Raw genomic sequence first — 15,184 nt, 5'->3', positions numbered from 1 at the left:
ACTGTCAGTAGTATGATAAAGTGGAAGATATTGGAAAACACAGCAACGATGTGGTAGGCCATATAAAAATCACAGAACAGGGTCAGCGCATGCTGCTGCGCACAGTGTGCAAAAGTCGCCAACTTTCTGCAGAGTCAATAGTTACAGACCTCCAAACTCTGCGTGGCCTTCAGATTAGCTAATGATGTGGAGGAACCTGACTGGTCTGCACAGAATCCTGACCTCAACCCGACAGAACACCTTTGGGATGAATTAGAGCGAAAACTGAGAGCCAGGCCTTCTCGTCCAACATCAGTGCCTGACCTCAGAAATGCTTACACTGAAGGAAAAAAAATCTGGTCTCCAATTGAAAATGTTCTAGTGACTGATCACATCTAAATTTTTCAGTTGACCAAACTGAATTTCTGTTAATTAAATTGCATCAATTTACAGAAATTCAATTTGGCCAACTGAAAAAATTAGATGTGAGCAGTCACTAGAACATTTCAATTGGAAACTTTTTTTTTTACAGTGTGTAGAAGAATTGTCAAACAATTCCCATAAACACACTAAACCTTGTGGAAAGAAGAGCTTTCCATATATATATATATATATATATATATATATATATATATATATATATATATATATATATATATATATATATATATATATATATATATTCTATTCTTTTCTCATTTAGTGGAGAGTGTTTCATTTTGAGTATTTTCCAGGATGCCTGTGGTGTAAGGGAAGACCTGTGTGTGACATTTTGACATTTCAACTGTTTTCAGGAACAGTGGTGTGTTCCTTAGAGGCGTGTTCTCCAAGACCAACAAACCTGTCTGCGCTCCTGGCCTACATTGCTTAAAAGCGTTCTGTAATGCATTATAAATGAGCATGGTGCTCTGTGCAGACAGACCCTTCTCTAAAGTAGGCCAAAGCTCTGGACATTCCCGAAACTTTTGCCAAGACTAAAATTCTTAAAAATCTGACCACGTTCAGAGTAGCATAAGGATCAGGCAGTTGCACAGAGTCAGGCATTCATCATTACAAACAGTATTAGTTTGTAGGAAAGGGCTGATTACATTTTCTGTCTTTATCTGACATTTCCATTTATGAGACTCACGAGTCTCACTCAAGTGGCAGAGGGATCTAAATGTTTATGCTATTTCTAAGTAACTCAAGTCAAGTGCATAAGCAGTCAAGTGACCGTTCTAGCTCTGCCAAAATGGACATTTACTAGGCAAAGGTTTTGTTATTTTGTTATTATTTACTAATATTCCATTAAAGAAACAGTTAGGGGATGTTTGATACGAACAGACAGATGGATTTTAGAGGATTTAATAGCATAAATGTGAAGCTTATTTTATAAATGCTCTTAGATCATATCTTACATTATCTCATTAGCTCATCATTTTAGGTTAACTTTAATGTTTTACTGGTTACGTTGACATGGCAGCAAAGTTGTAAACTTGGAATAAGCAAGTGATTTTTTTCACACTAAAATCATGTGTTTGTGTACATTGTTTACATCTTGTGGCTATGCTTTTCAAATGACTATTTTACATTTACAGACTGGTCCCATTCACTTCCAGATTTTAGCTAGTTTTGAAGAAAGGAGGGACACATTTAAGTAAAAATGTTTGTGTTAATCAACATTATGCCACAATTGTTGAACTTAACTTGTATTGAAATCACTGGTAATGTACTTATATTGAACCAACACAGATGTGTCACATCCGCTCCTATTTGTGATGGTGAAAACTACGTTTTCAGAGTTGAGCTGAGGCTTCGAAAATACATTATATTCATTTTGTTTATAAAAGATTTTTGGAAAAGGTCTGTGTTGTGTCAGTCTGACTTGTATTAGGCCTTATTATGAAGTCTGTGCAAGGATGCCGTCTCTTCATACAGTGCAGCAGATCAACATGAAAACAGGTTGAGATGTGATCTCAGTTTGTTTGTGAATGCACAACTCAGTCGTGCTCTGGCTTGCCCATGGCTACAGAGCTGGTGCCTGATTATAGTAGAACATCCACAAGGGGCCTAATCAACACATCTGTTCCACTGGGAGATCCTGTTTTCCCTTTAAAGATCATCATCCATCACTGACAGAGAATACATGCTTGTATTGTAAAATACCAAGATTATATTCTTCATGCATTTAATGTTTATATTAGAACTTTTGATATGCAAGCCCCAAAAAGGCAGATTTTTATAATAATAATAAAAAATGTAATCTGCTCTCTCCCTCTCCGTTTCTCTAGATTTCCAGCTTTGATCCCAAGGATATACTTAATATGACAAAGGAGGAACAGCCAGGAAATGGAGATTTTGTTTCGGAGACTTTTCCTGACCCCCATCTACATTTATGACAGGGACTGTGCCGGCCGCCTCCTGCAGCTCTGCTAGATGGCATTCTCTCCACATGCTGATGCTGAGACTGACAGCTGCAAATGAGTTTCTCTGCCCAATCAGAGGAGGCTTTTTCAGCTGGATCTACTTTTCAACATCTGTTGAAGGACTTTAATGAGAATGTTGTCTTTGACGCCCACTACCTTGCCTTGTCATTTCAGAAGTTAAGATTTAGATGCAAGGAATAGGACTTTGTGAAAAGATAGAGAAGAGGCCAATGGGTCTGTACATCTCTACGTGTCATGTTTGCACTGCTCTGAAGCCATTGGTTGGCTTTTCTTGAAGTAGCAAAAATAGATTTTTTAAATTTCCATTTTAATTTGACCCAACAGGATTAAACACAACATCTTTTTAAATAAGGTATTTTAAGGTGCAGCCACATTTACCATTGTTCTGTGAATTTTCGAGGGTAAAATCCAGGCATTTCAAAAGACTGAGAATTTCACATGAGGGCGGAAAATTTTACAACACAGATTTCGCAACGGATTCGCTTTGCTGACATACAGAAAGATGCTTAGTTTGGTTTGAAAGTGACTTTACATTGCTACAGTACAATAGACCAAAAAATAAATAAATGTGACCACACATCTGTGGCTTTTACTAAAAGCTTGTGCCAGCACAAACCCTCTTTGGTGTTAAAAAAATACTGTCAGGATTTACTAAAGATATGCAGTAAAAAAATGATAGCTGAAAACAGGGTTATTTTTTGGGTCTAATTTCCCTTTCAGATGCAAAATTTAAGAGAGGAGAGTATTTAAATGAATCACGCAAGGTGATTATCTAAGGTCATTACTAAGGAAATTACTCACATCAATTTACTGGTATTTGCGCCATTATTTAACAGACAAAAAAAAGCTTAAACATGATTTAGAATGTTCCAATTCTGTTTTCAGGAAATGGCATCAACATTTAGAACACTCTGAAACATTTTTAACTACTGACATTTTTGGCTGGGGGAATAATTTATACATAAAGCAATAGACAATAATGAAGAGCTGTTAGGATAAATGTAATTTACGACCATAAGAACCATCACTTCACCTGAAACTTGACTAAGTGGCATTGCATCATGCAGTGTAGATCTGGATAATCAGATGCCTGAGGGTCACTTCATTGTAGAAATATAACTACATTTTTATCCCTATTGAATTTGTGCACTGAGTCGAAACCAACTAGACATAGGTAAAAGTAGCCACTGTTAGGCTGTGAGTATTCACCTGCAATAACACACAGCGTTGTGCTGAGTTGTGTTGTGTATAGAGGAGAAATTGTTGTGATTTCATTTATCTATTTAAGGCGAAACTAATAGTCTTCCCCTCGTGGAGGGAAGAGAGATATGTTATGTTCTGGAGTAATAAGTTATAATGGTTATAAGTTGCCTTACGGTAAATCTGTAGTACATGCCTAGCACCTTGTTCTGTGATAGTGGTTGGTACCTCAGTTGAAGTGTGATATGGCTGTCCACCTGTTAAACTTCTGTTTTTATTATGGGGTCGATGGATGGGGATGGGGGGGCAGCGGAGTTGTAATTGCACTTGTTATCTTTTTATTGTTACAGCCTTGGAGAAATAAAGATTTATCTTTTGCAGTGTTTTTGGATGTGAATCTGATCTCTCTCTGTATATAAATACAGTAAGTATATCTCCTCTTGAACGTACTTTATACACTACCGCTCAAAATTTTGGAATCAGTGACACTTTTTTTAAATAAATTAATACATTTATCATTAAAAAATGCATTAAAAATGCTGTTCTTTTGAACTTTCAAATCATTGAAGAATCTTAAAAACACTGAATCACTGTTTTCACAAAGATAGTAAGCAGCAACACTGATTCCAAAATTGATAATAATCATAAATGTTTCTTGAGCAATAAATCATATCAGAATGATTTCTAAAGGATCATGTGACACTGAAGACTGGAGTAATGATGCTGAAAATTCCACTTTGCCTTTAAAAGAATAAATTACATTTTAAAATAAATTAAAACATAAAACAGCCATTTTCAATTGCAATAATATTTCACAATATTACTGTTTTGATTCTGTATTTTTGATCAAATCATTGCAGTATTGCAGAGCATAAAAGCATCTTATAAAAATACTAACTCGAATCCAAACTTCTGAATCGTAATGTATGTATTTTAATTAATATATTTTAACTATAAATATTTATATGATTATTCTTCTTGAATGGTCCATGTCACATGTTTTTTTTGGTAACTTTACAGTTAACTTCACTTCAGTAACATTAGTTAAAGGTGCCCTAGAATGAAAAATTGAATTAACCTTGCCATAGTGAAATAAAAGAGTTCAGTACATGGACATCACATACTCTGAGTCTCAAACATCATTGCCTCTTACTTCTTATGTAAATCTCGTGAATCCAAAACACCACAGAAAAAAAAATGCTTCTCAACATAAACCCAACCGTGACGCAAGCATTGGGGATCATTTATATGCACGCCCTCAACATTTGCATCTGTCCAAATATGTGCATTGTCAGGCGGAAATGACGGAGCAAATCAACAGGTAAACAAGCTGCTCACATGGACACACTTCATGTTCCAGGCTGTGCAGGAGACTTTTCTACCCTTCCCACATATAAAAAATGTCAACAGTTAGGGTTGATGTTTATAATCCGATACCACAACAATTTAATTCAAGATCGTTCATTTGTTCGGCCCATTTCAAGCAAGCTTTGCTCAGCATCTTAAACTGAATAAAGTGGCAATTACAACTATATTCCTGCAAGCCGTAAGTAGTGATTTTATCCACTTATTGACTGTTTAAACAATTTCTGATTAAACTGAAAGTTTCTTAGAGAGACAGCATTGTCTTGATGATGCAAGATGCTTACAGTAACAATAGGAAACACCAAGTACCATGCAAAACTAAATAGTGTGTCTAATGACAGGTTAATATTATTTTGTATTACAAAATACATCCATAGATACTTTGCTTAGATCGTTCACTCGATACTTCTAGCAAACGTCACCTTTTCCACCATATAAGTTAAAACGATAGTCATTTGACAAGGCTATTTATTTTGTAAAAATATAAGTTATATATTTATATTTTTGAAGTATGGTGTTTCCTATGATGTTTTTGTATGTCATTGCGTGTCACAGTCACACAGTCATTGCGTAACGTTAGCCTACATTGTGACTAACGTTATATAAACATGCAATATCATTGACGAAAAAAGACAAGTCTAAAATGTAGGCTAAATGAGACACTTTAAGCAGAGCATCTCAAATGGAGATTAATAAAATTCAGCTTACTTGTTTATTGGTGTTTTCAGATCATCCGCGTGCGAGAGATTGGAGATTGCCAGATTGGAAATGTTAAGGGTAAAACACTGGATAGTATACAGGTATCTTTTCATAGAAAAGCTCTGTTTGGGGGGTTTCATTACTGAAATCTGGCAACCGCACGAAAGCGAGCTCTTTCTCATGCGCGGATGATCTGAAAACATCAATAAACAAGTAAGCTGCATTTTATCTCCATTTGAGATGTTTTGCTTAAAGTGTCATTGTCATGGTCTGTGTTCTGTCAGGACGGTCAGGACTCACAAGCTGCTTCACTGAACTGCTGTGAGCTGTGAGCTGCTGAAATAAGCCAATCAGAGCAGAGCTCTACATTAATATTCATGACCCTTCCAAATAAGGCAAAAACAGAGCATTACATCCTAGGGACAATATATAGGGTTGTAAATGGACCTGTAAAACTCTATCTGGACAAATTTTGCCCTTAAATAAGCCACATACCCTCTATGCAGATATCGGAGAACAATTAAACATATTGTTTGAAATCATTCTAGGGCACCTTTAATGAATTAGGTATCATGAATTAACGAAATTAGGTATCATGAACGAAAACTTTTTTGAATCTAGGTTAATATATTTTTGGAAATACACTACTAATACATTTCAAGATGTATACATTAACATATGCATTATCAACAAATATAAATACTAAACAGTATCAGTTACATCATTATCATTTTCCATCTTCAAATCATTGACTATAACCACTTTGGCTGTTGTGCCTTTAAGACTGATATGTAAATATCCTTTGAAACCTGCAGTTTTTTTATCCTGTATGTTTTTATAGTTCAAAAATTCTGTTATCTCAAAGGGAAATTTTATTCCTCATGGTAAGACATTTCTTTCACATGCCAGTCAGTCAAAGATGAGTGAGACCCAGCACTCTCCAAAGTTTTCCATCTCACCTTAGAACAGAGGTGCTGTTGATTACATCTCCAGAGGAACGATGGTAGCACCTGCCTCTGTCTTCACACAGAAGGCGCCTCTGGTGGACTGATGGAGGGGCTCCTCCTGCTCTAATTGGTTCCAGGGCTGGAAGTTTGTCTCTGAGGGGATAACAGAGCTCAAATGAGTTTGTGCGACCGGCTATTTCTGAACTTTCTGTCTGAACATGGAACCCTAGGCCACAAAAGTGGCACAGCCCCCGACTGGCGCTCTTGGCACACTGTCTGAGTGTTTGAAAGAGTCTCACATCATTAAAGCCAGAAAGATGACAAGAGAAGTGCTGAGAAACGTGTGGCACAGGTGTGAAACTCAAAAAAATAAGATCAGAAGATTCATAAAAAGAGATAAAAAGACTGATAAAAACTGATAAAAAGGAAAGGAATGAGACTGAGAAAAAACAACAGGCAATACTCTGAAAATCGCTTTCATTTGTCATTTGGATCCGACCTCAACAACAAATCACAGAAACTGCATTAATCTATTAAAGGTCTATTTATAGTCCTGCCGCCGTCTCGTGTCTGAGGGGAGACTGGAAGCGATTCTTTGGTGGGTGTGAATTTAGCATTAAAAGGATTAGCTCATTAAGCAAAGGCAGGGCTCTTTACGTATGCATTAAAACTTCATCATGGTCTCGGAGGAGCTATTAAATATCACAAAGCCCACTAGACACACACCAAAGTTACATTCACCTCATATAGGCAATGACCCTCACGGGACCTTGTTTGATTGCATGTGAATCCATTCCTAATTTTTCATCCGAACTAATGACTTCCTAAAACCGCGATACACTGTCTGCCCCAGTTTGAGTGTTATTAAAGTGCCTTTCAGTGGTGTCCCTTCCCAGCACGTCTCTTTATCTTTTCTGATACACATTGCCACAAGTGGGATATTCACCGTAGCGTTCCACACCTGTTCAAATGTAGATGCTCTCCAAACACATGCATCTAGGGGACTAGGGCAACAATATATGTCAGAGCCAGCTGATTTGGGCTGGAAAACTGCAAAGATCTGCTGATAAAAATTCAATGCACCATGCAATGAGTTAATAATCAGTACAATCAGTTAATATGATTTATAATAATTATTTAGAGGAGTCTTACATGACACTCAAGGACACCTTACAAACACAATAAAACAATCAACATTAAACATCAAATAATCATTATTTCAACCTGGAGAGACTGGATACAAGCATTAAAAGTAATTACATAAAAGAGTCTGTCTAAACATAAAGGTCTTAATGCAAGTTTTTAAAACACAAAGACTTTCACTGTTTTGCATATCCTGTGGCAATAAGTTCTATAAATAAAGAGCTACATGACTAAAGGCTCGGGGCCCATATAAGCGGTTCGAGTTTAAGGAAGAACAAGAGTGAGTGCAGATGATGATCTTATAGTAGGAGTGTATCAGACAACTATAAATGGGCAAGATTATTGACTGTCTTATAAGTAAGAAGAAGAATTATTATGCATATTCTGGTATGTTTTCATTGTTAACTAAAATTTCAACTAAAATGAAAATAAACACTGGATTCTGGAATAAGGAATCTGGAATATGTGCATATGGAAAATATAATGGAAATGTGCTTTAACAAGCCTCAACTTGTTCATTTTACGCCATTAATATGCAGGTGTTAATTCTATAACCCTTTTTGATTATATTCCCCTATGACCAGCTTAATTTATTTTAACTACGTGGTTCAATAATTTACATATTCACATAAAAAATAAATGATGCATATTCAACAGTCTACTTAATGTCTTTTGTGTTAGTTATCCATGTTTTATTCTATTGAAAATACATGTATTCATGTTTTATCCAAATCTTGAGGCTGTGAATGTAAACCCTGCCTTATTTTGACAATAAATCAATATCAATAACAGGAAAGTATTTTTTTAAAAGGCACAATGTCAAATGTTAAGTACAGCTTCCAAATGACCATAGGAAACATAAAAAAACATATTTTAAGTGTAAATAATGTTTTAGAAAGCTATGAAGATTTGTGATGTTTCTTGAGGATATTATATACTATTTGTATTGTAAATAATTAAACTGGATCGACTACAGAACAATTTCAGGTTTCTAGAAGTTTAATTGAACTGAATAAGTTCAGAAAAATATTTACACCTCTAGATCTAATGTTTCCTGTAGTAAAGTGACTGGCTGTGACAAGCCACATTACAGTGTTTCTGTCACAGTGTGGTTGTACCTTTCATTCATCAGGACTTAATTAAATATTTATATATTAATTTGACAGACAGACAGATAGATTTTTAATATATAATACTATTAATATAATATTAATATTTTATTTTACACACACACACCTTCACTTCTGGTGTCACACTGTCCTCAATTCTTCAGTAATTTCAGTAAATCCCTGGAAAACTAGATAGGGTCTGCAATTCGCTGTATAAAAACAAAAACAAACAGGGACATAGTTCATGAGCTGTTCACCCAGACTTATCGGCTGAATGCTGGAGGAGTTTGGCAGATGAGGGAATTTGTCCTCGTCAGGGTCTCGGCCCTTGGAATTCAATCACCACTGGCTAATCTGGTTTATTTGGCACGCACGGCCGCAAAGGCAATTTCCAGCTAAAGGCATTAAGGGCTTACTTCAGCCAGGTAATTGATTGTTTGAGATGAGAGGGAAAATTAGATAACACAAATGGAGGGAGAGAGTAGAGAAGTCAGAAAACTGAAGTTAAGGACGAATGTCACATTAAATTGGACAAACATTTAAATAGCCTTTTTTTTGTCGCTTAAAGGTGCCCTAGAATGAAAAATTGAATTAACCTTGCCACAGTTAAATAACAAGGGTTCAGTACATGGACATCACATACATTGAGTCTCAAACACCAGTGCCTCCTCCTTCATATGTAAATCTTGTTTGTGAAAAACAACACGAAAAACAAGCGATTCTAAACATAACACCAACTGTGACGCAATTGCTGGGATCATTAATATTGTACACCCCAGGTCAAGCAGAACTGCGCAGCCGAATCAACGGGAGTTCAGGTAAACAAGCGTGACACGAGGATAGCGATAACGGCAGACCATGGAAATAAATGTTATGATCCAGGCTGTGCAGGGGATGTGAGGACTTTTCATACCCTTCCCACTGATAAAAAAATGTCAACACTCATGGTTGATGTTTATTTACAATCGGATACCGCAAAAATTTAATTCAAAGTTGTTTGTTTGCTCTGCCCATTTCACAGCGGACAGTTTTTCTAACCCGGGACAATATCAAGCAAGATTCGCTCAGCGTCTAAAACTGAAGAAAGGACCGATTCTAACCATATTCCTGCAAGCAGTAAGTAGTGATTTATCCACTTATAGACTTTCGAACCCATTTCTGATTTGATTGAAAGTTTCTTAATAAGACAACATTAACGATAATATCCCGTGTTGTCTAGATCCAACCCAAGATGCTAGTAAAGTAACGATTGGAAACTCCAAGTAGCACAAACATGACACTGACTATTTTGATTGGCTTCTACATTACTTTGTTTGGCTAAATAAATCGACTTTTAAATCCGTACTCTACTGTCAAATTGTAATGTTACTGTAAACAACATATTTACATGCTACCCAGTTCAGTTCGTGATTCAAAGTAAAAAAGCTATCATTGTCAAATAATTGCCATGACGGATGGTATAGATGTGTTAGCTGTCATTGAGCAGTGCAGTGAAACAGCCATTCAAAGCAGAACATTAATATTCACGACCCTTATAAATAAGGCAAAAATAGAGCATTACATTCTAGGGACAATTTCTAGGGTTGTAAATGGACCTGTAAAACCGTATCTGGACATTTTTTTTTACCTTAAATAAGCTACTTACCCTCTATTTAGATATCAGAGAACAATTTAAAATAATCATTCTAGGGCACCTTTATTATTGAGGTGCCCCTTTTCATTCACCTGTGTTTTAAGACATTTATTATGCTTTTATAGAGAACTGCATGCCATTAGAATTAATCATAAGTCTTCTGCATTGCGATTAGTCATATAGTCCCAGGGATTTGTATCCAAATGCTAAACTTGAATTGGATCACATGTACAGGTTGTATGCCTCACAGTCTTGTGTTTAATTGAGGAACTTGAAATGTTTAACTAATAAGTCTTCTGCATTGCGATAAGTCATACAGTCCCAGGGATTTGTATCCAAATGCTAAACTTGAATTGAATCACATGTACAGGTTGTATGCCTCACAGTTTTGTGTTTAATTGAGGAACTTGAAATGTTTAACTAACTAAGCTTTAAATATCAGAACATCCAGCTGGTTTATATACAGAAATTACATTTTACTGTGATAAAGTCCATTTTTTTAAGGCTAAATGATTGTTTTCATAAAATCATCATATGCAAATGTATTGTTTAGTTTGAGATTTAAAAAAGTCCCTAACACATAGCCTACAAATGTAGAGTTAATGTAAAATTTCCTCTGGCAAACTTAGTAAATGACTCCTGCTGTAAGTGGAAGGTCAGTGCACAGCAGCTGGGCAGGCGCTGGTCTCTCCCATCCCAGCTGGAAACACTTAGAGAGTGAATGGACCAAAGGCCTCCAAACACCCACCCACAAGTGTCTGCCCTTTGCTGCTTTGTGTTCTAGTATAGCAATATTGATTGAATCTTTCTCTGTGACGGAAAAAAGCAAGGCAGGTGTCTTACTTTTTGGGAGTCCATTAATGACGGCTTGCATATTGCTGTAGAAACTAAAAGGAGGATGAACATTTTTGAAGGGTTGCAAAGCAAGACATTCATGCACTATAGTCCTCCTAGCATAGGTATTCAAACGAGTTAAAATAATCTTATATATTTTAAATAAATATTAAACATGTCAACCTTTCAAAAGCAGTTCATGGAAAGCTGCATTACTTCTGAGTAGGGCATACATCTTCAATATGTACCCTAATGGATTTTCGCATGCTGGGATTTTCTGAATCATTACGCAGGGCACTGAAATGCTTTTAAGACCCGTCTGGAACAAGCTTTTCTTATAGGGTTATGGACAGCAGGAAATAAAAACAATGCTAAATGCAACTAGCCGTATACGGTTGTCTGTTTGGATAAGTTTTAATTAACTTTTCAGCAATGCTTGCTGAAACAGAAACACGAGTGTTCATTTGAGTATCACCTGCTGTAAATCTATTCTTAATTATCTATATTCAGAGCCAGCAATATGGTGGTAAACATATTTAAACAAATAATAATGTTTTCATACCAAACCCCTTCTGCTTCTTGTTATTGAGAGTAGCACTTGCTGAAAACACTGAGCAACGGTGAGCACGTGGAAGACAGGCGATGTGTTGCTGCTCTCTGGCGGACGGTACATGTAGTGCAGTTCTATGAAGCTCACCAACTTGTATTCGAGGGACAGTCTGTCGAGGGCCGTAAAAAAAATTATCCAAATGTCAACAATCTAAAGCTTTAAGATTTTTTTTGTGAAACTTGTATCTAAGTGATAATTGACTGTAAAAAAAAAATGACGGTGCTGAGAGACACTTTTTCGCGGTTCCTTCCTGTCTATGGTTCCTTCTCGATAGGATTACGTCGAAGCTGACACATGAGCAACCGATTGGTTTCATTGCATCTGCAATAGCCAATGGCGTTCAAGCGCGGGAAGGCAATGCCTTCGCGAGCTAAATGTGCTACTCCTGCTAAAATCGTGGAGCTCACCGCATTCAAAGCTAGCATTCAAGTGCTTTGTTTTTGGAAAAAAAAATCTAAAAGTATCCAGCAATCAGCTCCCTGGTTCAGTAGTCAAGTCAATGGGCTGATTCCCTGATTAGTGACCTGACTACTGATTGAGACGCACATTCTTGCCTATTAATTGGGAAAATCGCATTAAATCCGAAATGATATTTAGCGTCCCATTCATTTACAACCATAAAATATTCAATGATCTAGTCAGCTTACTAGATTCTGGAATTTCGGTCAAATACAAGCTATTGTCACTGTGTAGACTATAATACACTTCAAATTAGTATTTATTTGTGTAACGTGTCAACAATAAAAGGCAATGCAGGGGTTGTGGAAAAACCTAATAAAGAAAACCGGTCAACGCAGGCAGCAATGTCCCCTCTGCCATGTTGAAATTTGTGGCTCGCCCAACTCGGGAACTTGGGTATCAAAATTATCCCGAGCTTCAAAGTGTTAAATACGACTTGAGAGGGTGTTCATGTCCAATTTTTAACCAGGAAACTCGTATTTATAATTTAATAGCATGTACACAAGCTACACATGCACCAGAGCAACGAAGGTGAAGCAGAGCTAGATGACAGATTAAACTTTCGCCATATCCGGTCGGCAAAACTCCGAACACATCTTCCCTTTTTAAAGTGTGTGTGTGTGTGTGTGGGGGGGGGGGGGTGCTGTTTCATGCATACTGAGCTTTTTACACTGTTAAAGACTTGGATTCCCATCCTAAACATAGACAAAGTTTCAAAAACTAATGTTGGACGTTTGATGGAGTATTTCTGTGTGGTAAAAATACTCCTTCCGGTTTCTCACAAGTTTTGGAGAGTTTTTTTCGAGTATGGCTCAGCTTGACATTAATAGACCGGAAGGTTCTTGTATGGGCCGTACGGGCTCTTCTCCCAGTAGGGTGCGCGCGAGCGTGACTAGAGCGAGAGATGAAATGCACGCCCATAAACACTGCTCTCAAGCTGCAGATCCAGTCGTCCGTGAACACTAATGTCGGTTATAGTACGCGCCGCGCTCCACTTCATTCCTCCACTTTGACATTAAGCGACTTCAACGCTTCAGCACAGCATTCCGGGAAGGCAGCGCTGCATTTGAAGTGTGTTTTTGACGGAGCGGTCCCAGCGATAAAGGTTCGGTCCTGCTTTGGAAGCAGCCGGTGAGTAAAACTGCTTCAAATGTCTATGCTGTTGCTTATCGTCGCGTGAGTAAACATCAGTAAACGACACGATCGCGTGCTTCGTCATTCAAATGCACTAACGGACTCCATTGTTGTTCTATGTATAACGTTACACTAGTCTGACGTGCAAAACCGTTTTGCTTGCTACTGCTAAGGTTTAGTCGCATACAATAGTCCATAAACTGAATCATGTCCTCATAAACTGTGAGTAAACACACAAATGTTGACAGGCCACTAAATACAGTACATACCACAGAGACGGACGTCCTGCTGTTGCTGTTTCTATTTTAGCCTCCGAATTAGATTCTGGATCATATCTATTAGCTGAGATTGATAGCAAGGGTTTCTCCACGCTTGAGGACGTCACCTCTTTGCACATTAGTCATTCTTTAGCTCCGCCCACACGATACGCCTCCAGGCGCTCTGTTTTTTCAGGAAAGACTCGGTACAGCCCATATTTCTTTTATAAATATAATTAAACTAAAGACTTTTCGGAGATATGAAGGATGCAATACTACTCTATAGGTACTTAAGATTGACATGAGATTGACTGAAACTGAGTGTTTCACCCCCCCCCCCCCTTTAAGAATGACTTCAGTGCCGTTTTTTCTTCTTTTCTCAGAGAAAAGCTTAACTCCAAGTCGTCCAGAGTCACGGTCAAAAGCTGATTCGAAAGGCCGCCGTTCGCCAGCTTCTGTTTACTAGTAGCACTAGCACGCAAGCGCAACTTGGCCGTCATTATGTTAAGCCCCGCCCACCAACTCTATACATGATGAGATTGGCCCGACCAGAGTTTGGCTTTTACAGCTCAGAAGTGTATTGAGAGTTGCTAGACGACACTCACAGCAGATTAGATTTGCTGCCGCTAGAGTGAGTCTAGATTTCTAGGCTATAGTGTAATGACACTTTTGCCATTAATATTTTTTATAAGCAACTGAAAAAAGCACAAATGTCAGAGCATGTCAAAACTTCTAAAGGGCCCAAAAACAGCTTAGACTTAAGAGGGTTAAGAGCGTGTGAACAGTGCAATAGTATCCAATCTCGAGAAGTGAACTACTGCCACGGGTCCCCCGAATTGGCTATACAAGGTAGTTGATTAGCAGCACCACATCCTCTTCTACAACTGCAGAATTCATTTTACAGAATTTGGCAGTTTTGGGAGTTAATTTTTAAGTCTTGCAGAGATGGACTAAAAAGCTCCAAAACTCACAGTTAGTTATTTTATTACATGTAAAATTCTTGATTGAATGACAACAAATATATAAGAAAAGAAAACTGTGTAGGTAACTATCCCTTGTTAAAAAAAACAACAACAAAAAACAAGCCTTGAGCATACACATTATCTGCAAAGTTACAGTGTTGAAAGTTCTATGCAAACAGATATATTGTCTTTTAAAGTTATGGCAGCTTATTGCCAACAAATACGGCTGGTTTTGACAATGAGCTTCATCACAGGTTGGTGACATCATAAACCCTTGCTAGTCACCACAGATGTGACTTCTGCCCATAACGGAAAGGAGTGTGGCGTTTTCAAGACAACCCGTGCTTGGCACTTCAGCCAATATTTTCAGCAATGTCGTCTCTGTCACACAATTTCAAAATTAACTGAATGCAAGAGGAAGGGGAGT

General features: G+C 37.4%; 1 protein-coding gene and 1 long non-coding RNA gene across 4 annotated transcripts in view; one reads left to right on the top strand and one right to left on the bottom strand.

The window, feature by feature from the left end:
- The window catches only part of shisal1a (shisa like 1a), a 36,696-nt gene extending 32,706 nt beyond the window's left edge, over positions 1-3,990 (top strand). Inside the window, exon 5 of the mRNA XM_067428178.1 lies at positions 2,250-3,990. Coding sequence (XP_067284279.1) covers position 2,250 — 1 coding nt within the window. The 3' untranslated portion in view covers positions 2,251-3,990. The remainder of the gene's footprint in view (positions 1-2,249) is intronic.
- The window catches only part of LOC137049618 (uncharacterized), an 84,622-nt gene extending 72,433 nt beyond the window's left edge, over positions 1-12,189 (bottom strand). For 2 of the 3 annotated variants that reach the window (XR_010899662.1, XR_010899660.1), the window contains exons 1-3: positions 11,898-12,189; positions 8,996-9,077; positions 6,629-6,769 (exon numbers count right to left, since the gene is read on the bottom strand). This is a non-coding gene — a long non-coding RNA (uncharacterized lncRNA). The remainder of the gene's footprint in view (positions 1-6,628; positions 6,770-8,995; positions 9,078-11,897) is intronic. The other variant, XR_010899661.1, reaches the window with a different exon arrangement.
- Between the last annotated feature and the right edge of the window lie 2,995 nt (positions 12,190-15,184).

This window comes from Pseudorasbora parva, chromosome 20 (genome assembly GCF_024679245.1).
Source record: "Pseudorasbora parva isolate DD20220531a chromosome 20, ASM2467924v1, whole genome shotgun sequence".
NCBI classification, from domain to species: domain Eukaryota; kingdom Metazoa; phylum Chordata; class Actinopteri; order Cypriniformes; family Gobionidae; genus Pseudorasbora; species Pseudorasbora parva.
The sequence above is the reverse complement of the archived record's forward strand: the minus strand, read 5'-3'. Positions and strand labels throughout refer to the sequence as shown.